The 6,427-nt window shown below is 47.3% G+C and overlaps 1 protein-coding gene across 1 annotated transcript in view; it reads right to left on the reverse strand.

Moving 5' to 3' along the window:
- Positions 1 to 1,193: 1,193 nt before the first annotated feature.
- rp9 (RP9 pre-mRNA splicing factor) overlaps positions 1,194 to 6,427 on the reverse strand; it is an 8,766-nt gene continuing 3,532 nt past the window's right edge. Inside the window, exon 7 of the mRNA XM_068747555.1 lies at positions 1,194 to 1,280. Within this exon, the coding sequence (XP_068603656.1) occupies positions 1,194 to 1,280 (87 nt within the window). The remainder of the gene's footprint in view (positions 1,281 to 6,427) is intronic.

Here is a 6,427-nt window from a genome sequence, read left to right on the forward strand (position 1 = left end):
AACATAACCTTTGATAATCATGAAAAAGTGATTGTTTTTGTTACTATATGTGTATATATATAGAAAATACTGTGTGTGTTTGTGTCAAGACAACAACAAAACAAATCCCTCTGATGGGTCATGTGACTGAGGGTGTTGCCTTTTGATTGGCCAGACAAGGAAGTCATGGAAACAGGTCTATGGTCTCATTGTCTCATGATGAAGCCAACATCTGTGTGTGTGTGTGTGTGTGTGTGTGTGTGTGTGTGCATGCGTTTCAGAGGAGGTCAGAGGCATTAAAGCACCAGAAAGGACCAGCACAGCATTCTTCATTCACAAGCAGAGTAACGCCTCCATCATAAAGTGACCTTGACTACTCCAGCAGAACAGAGAGTGCATCCAAGCATCTGCCCCCCCCCCCCCCCCATCCCAAGTGGGTGTATTTCTGAACGAGACAAACAACCACATCAACGTCCCCTGCACCGTGTCCATATATTCACAAGGCCTGCTTTTCTGGCTCACAACTGTTGAAATGTACCTTCATAAAAAAAGCACAAAACTTATTCCAACGTATCGGTTTAATCTAGCCATGCTTGTGTGTCTTTCAATGTTGCAGAGTTTATGGAAAAAAAAACAACCTCAACTTCCTCAAAATGCCAGAATTACACACAGACAGCAAAGGAGAATGGGGGGGGGGGGGGGGCTCTCCATCTGCCAAGGGAATTCCCATTCATAAAACACACATGCAGATCTCGCATCCAACGGCTCTCGAGGAATCTCCCATCACCCTTAAACTGGATTAGTGCCGTTCAATAGGAGGATAATGGCTCGTGCTTCTTCTGTCTGCTAATTGAAAAAGAAACGGGGCAGGCGAAAATGAGACATTTCATGCATGCAGCCATGGAGCCAGAAAGAAAGAGCAGCAGAAGTCCCAGAATAGAGCAGCCAGGATTACACAAGAACAACACATGCAGCCGCTAAATGTTTAGCGTCGCGCCGTTTGGAGCAACGAGAACTCTTCATGGGCAGAATGTGGTAATTAGCGAAAGCGATCCGTTACGGGAATATTTATATGCCCGCGTGAAGGTGAACGAGATGTCCACACCATACACCTACCGCACGCTTTCGTTTACTGCGTATTGTCGACTGGTATTTGTAGACATTAATATTTAAAGTGCCTTAGGTTAAGAGAATGCAGGCGGCTCTTCAGCAGATTACAATAAAACTTGAAAAATCTCCTCTAACAGGTCGGTTAACCTGTCAAATCTATTAGCCGTCGTGACCTGCAGCAGTTTTTTTTCCTATCTGGCAGGTTTCTACTCTGAGCTTCAAACTGAAACGCAACTGCAAAATTAATAGGCCAAGAAAAAAACAAATCTGTTGCTGCAGAACGTCCTTCATGATTTGTGCCTGAATGCTGAAAACTGTGACAACAATGCAATAATGTTTGGTGAGCAGACTGCTGCATCTCCCTTACTGATAAACCTCAGAAAAAAAAAATTCTGCTCTGAATAAAAATGTGCGTCTCAGAAAAGTAAATCAAAACGCTACAGAGTGGATAGGTAGGCAGCTTCAGATTCCTCCTCATACCTGTAGATTCTTAACATGGGATTAAATCTGCAAAGTCTAGAATTGTTCCAGCAAATGGAGTTAAGTTTTGCATGAATGTTCTGCAAATCTCCAGCTGAGTGGAAACACAAAGACGACCACTGAACATTTGTCGTAGAGCATGAAGCATTGCAGCCACCGCTGTGATCTTAGCGGGGTTTAATGCTAAAAGGCTGCTCAATCACAGATGACTTGAAAGCTTTTCAGCCCTGCTTTTGTTGCATTACAGGAGATTAGCCCCCTCTGCTCGTAAGCGCTGGAAGCACTGGAACCCGGCTCCGCCGACTTAAATGGGGTGTGAAGGGCCTGGGCGTCCCGGATCAGGTCGCAAAGGATTGCTGCGAAACCAAGGCGCTGCGCTTATTTTGTGGTTAGACAAAGAGTTTGCATCGCGTTGCAACTATAATGGTGCCTCATGAGGACAGGATCCACACACGGCACGGATGATTCCTCGCCTGCCTGAGCGCACATACAGGAAGTGTTGCCTTCCACTGCAAAAAATACATGACTTCCGACATCCGTGACTTTATTTCTGGCTTGGGTTCATTCTGCCCGCACACAGCTTGTCGCGTGGCAATGCCGTCTCTGTCACATGGCAATTTAAATTAGGGAGAAGTTAGGGCGCGCTTGATTTGATGCAGCGGGGGAGCCCCGCTGCGCGCCACAAATGCCGCAGAATCATTTTCAGAATGAGACGTTAGAAAAAAAGGGATGAATAGAAAGAATGAAAACCTGCAGCCAGGCCTCGTGTGCCAATTCAGTCATTCTCTTCAGGGCCGGAGCAATAAAAATAATAATTTGAGTATACCTTCAGAAGTCTGAGTCCCTAAAATGAACTGGTGTTGATGCTGCAGGTCAGGCGGGCTGCTTCGGAGGCATTAAACGCTAGACACGAGAGGAACAAGGGCGCTGCCTTGTGAGTATGCTTTTAAAATGAGAACATATGGATGCATTTCAAATTTAAGGGGACAAAAGGAATCATTTACGGTACTTACAGTATGAATGCATGCGTAAAAGGTTGGTCTGAAAAATAGCCTTAAATGAAGATGAAAATCTTGACATTAAACGTCATATACGTCCCTTATGAGAAACACAGTCTCCATTTAGCTCAATTCAATAGCTGGGGGGATTTTCATCTCCACTGAAGCACGTAATAACCAAAAGGTCATATTGTCATCGTCATCATCGCTCAACAAGCCGGGACCGCTGCAGCCTCCTCAAGGGTTTTAAAAGTGTGTCGAGGTTCAAATCACTGCCACTAGTAACATTTTTAATGAGGACGTCCTAAAGCGCCAGCCTGCCAGTCGCTCTGCCCAGCTTCGACTGCAACGCCACTCTGTCCTCTGCTGGGTTGCCTTAGCCTAGATCCAGATGTGGAAAGAACCTTTGGGATTGATTTCTGCCTATTTTTATTCGTCCTACTTCAGGGATCTCAAACTGATGATAATTTGTGGCCCGCAGGACAATGTGAAAGTTTAATGCGGCCTGCGTGTTTTATATGATTTTTTAAAAATTATTATTATTCATTGAATGAATATCTCAAGAATGTCTTTTGAGTTTTCGATTGTTAAAAATTCTAAAAGGAGGGCAATATTTAAAATTATTTTTGAGTAACATTGTTATGGGCGAGAGATTTTCATCCTTCTTTTTTTGTGGAACACCTGATGTGGCCTCAGCCAGACTTTGCCTCCTGCGCCCCATCCCCAGGTAATTTAAGTTTGAGACCCTGGTCCTACTTGAACTAAATGGTCCAGATATGCAGAGGAAGAAGTCTGGTGCTGAAAATACTTTTTTTTTAAAAAAAAGGATGCTTCAGCATCTTTGAAACGGAGATAAACCAGCCTCAGAGTGAAACTCTCTTCCTCTCACTCCACGGCGTTCTAAGGAAGGAACCTGAATACGCCGACGACCACATCAAACACCCATCGGGCAGATTTCGTAAAAGACAGCAGTTGAAATAAGCCGTCCCCGGAGACGCCACGCTAAATTCAAGGCAGCAGCGTCCCCTCCGGGAGCCTCCCCAGCAAAGCCAAAAAAGGACTCCTCTTATTAAGCCATAACTCAGGAGAGAACACAATCCCTCGACACACTCATTACCCGAGCATGTAGCGAACGGGCGACAATTACGTTAGCAGCTGATCACTATCATCCCGAGTGTAATAAGCGTGCAACAAGAGCACTGACATTATGGAAGGTAGTTATGGTGACTCCTGTGGAAATCTGCTCCTGCAAACCCCGGTAGAGTCTCTCTCACACACACACACACACACACACACACACACGCAGTCTGTAAAGCTCAACTGTGTTTCTGGTCTAGGTGCCGTGAAAGGACTCAGTCACTTCACAGATCGGCCATCAACTCGCCGTGACTGGCACAAGTGAGTGGGAACAAAAGACTCACTGTGGCCGTCACACTCACCCTTTGCTCTGCCAGCTGTCTCTCTATCCCCTCCCACAGCTGTGGCTATACATCAAGCTAACCCCTAACTTCATACACACAGACACACAGACACACCGAACCGGTGCATACATGTCCAAAAACACCCTCTTCCTCCCTGTGGAGCGCTCCTCGCCTATCCGCCTCACTAACAAACTGACTGCACCGTGTCATTCTTCACCACCACCAACACACACACACACACACACACACACACACACACACAAGGCACCACCCCACCGCACACAGTCACAACACATGAGCTCATGCACGCTACAAAGCTTAGCCCTTCTTATTCTGGAGCTCTCATCTCACCGATATCTGCTCTTGTCCCCCCCCCCCCCACAAGTCTTTTCCTAACCTCCACTTCACACACACACGCCACGCCCTTTCACCACATTTACCCCCCCCCCCCCCCCCCCACCCTTCTCCTGACAGATGTCCCAATGCCCAACTCATCGTTCACCCATCAATTAGCTCACCCCTATTTTCTTTCCTCCCCCCCTTCCCATTATTTATTTAGCTTAATGTCTTTTTTTTTTACGATTTAGCCCCCCCCCCCTGTACCTCCCCCCTCCATTTGCTGACCTAGTTACACCCCTGTGTGGCGACCCAATGCCACTGCCAACCGGGCCTCCACCCTAGCAGCCACCGCCGACGCCCTTCCGTCCCACCCGTCTGCCTAACCAGAGCGCTCCGAAGCCATTCATTGAGGCTTTGCTGCCGGCCGCCTTATTATTGTCAAGTTATAATAAAACAGCGGGTGGGGCTTCGCAAGTTGGGTTATTTACGGACCGGGACGAAGAACTTCATCTTTGCCTTTCATGGATTAACTGCATTCAACCCACATTTATGTGAAACAGAGAGAAAACAGGGGGAAGAAAGAGAGAAGGAAAACACAGGAGGGGGTCATTCCCTTCATTGCTGTGGATATGAAGTCACTGGATCATTCAATAAGTGCATGGTCAAACCCCCCCCCCCAAAGCCGTTAACCCCAAACATCCATTCACTGGGAGCATTGGCCTGCCCTGTAATTGATCCAGAAGAACATTGACGGTTAACCACATTACATCAGGTTGTTGGGTCATTTCTTCCCGTCTAGATCTTTTTCTTCACACATTCTGGCAGGAAATGATAGATTCGCATGCAAGACGCTGCAGAGACGTGGCTCACCTCCCACTTTCAGTTCAGGAGAGACGCGTTCACTGCTGCTGCGTTCGCAGGAAGCCTCCAGTAACAGATCAGAAGTCTCTACGTCGATCCCGTAGTTCTAGAGTACTGCCTGGGCTACGGACGACAAAAGCACATAAAAATACAAATAAAGAGTGCTAAGGTTTGCCCCCCCCGACAATGATGAAGAGGCTCAGCAACAAGCCCCGAAGGCGACATTAAACCAGACAAGCCTGCAATTACAATCCCCCTCTTTTACCAGCAGGGGACCCAAATGTAGCCCAACCGAGCCACCATGTGAGCTGTCGGCTTTTTAACAAACCCGGGAATAAATAAGACGTGGCCCACCGACTACAGGAAACGGTGACGGGGGTAAGGCAGGTGGGTTTTTACTGAAGGGGAATCTTCCCTAGCCGCAAATGGAGAAAGAGTCCCAAGCTGAGCACAACAGACTGAGTCTCAGAGACACTCTTTAATGGTTGCTCCGAGGAGGCAGGGAAACCTTGTGTCTTTAGACACAACAGCATAGCTGGCAGGGACGACAGGAGCCCAAAACACTGACAAACACCCAGCGGAAAGGATTTACCGAGGACAAGGGTGCGGTTGCAAACCTTGGCTTCATATGGTAGCAGCAGTTATGGGATGTTATGGGGTAGTTATGATGCATTCTTGGCGTTTGTCTAGCCTAAATACTATCTCTAAAGTCGTCTGTGACCAAATAAGAATAGATGCACTAATCCTGCAGGATATTCCCATTTGCCCTCCTAAGCTTCACCTGTTCTTATAAATCCCTTGGCAGCCCCCCCACGGGAACTACCCCGTCAGAACGCATATTCCCTCCTCGTGAACAAGTGATGAAAGGCAGAGTCGGGGTGTGAGGGTGCTAACGGCTTGTTTCTACAGGAGAGCTGGAGCCAACAAACTCGCTGCCGGCTGTTGGCGAGCGCCAAAGTAACAGCAGGAGGAACGACAACTGGATGCCCGGCGCAGATTAATCTGCTCCAGACGCCCTTCAGAGCAACGTCAATCAGTGGACGAGCGAGATAGAAAACATGCAGGAGAGGAGTGGAGAAACCGGAATCGATGATTAGGAAGTGGAATAAAAAGGAAAGCATCCGAAAGAAAGTGTGAAATCAAAATGTCTTGTTCCCTGTGAAGGTTCTTCTGTGTTCTGATGAATTCAGAGACCTCAGAAGCAATACCGACGTAAATTAAACCTTCAATCCACGGATC

Source organism: Brachionichthys hirsutus, chromosome 13 (genome assembly GCF_040956055.1).
Source record: "Brachionichthys hirsutus isolate HB-005 chromosome 13, CSIRO-AGI_Bhir_v1, whole genome shotgun sequence".
Lineage (NCBI taxonomy): Eukaryota > Metazoa > Chordata > Actinopteri > Lophiiformes > Brachionichthyidae > Brachionichthys > Brachionichthys hirsutus.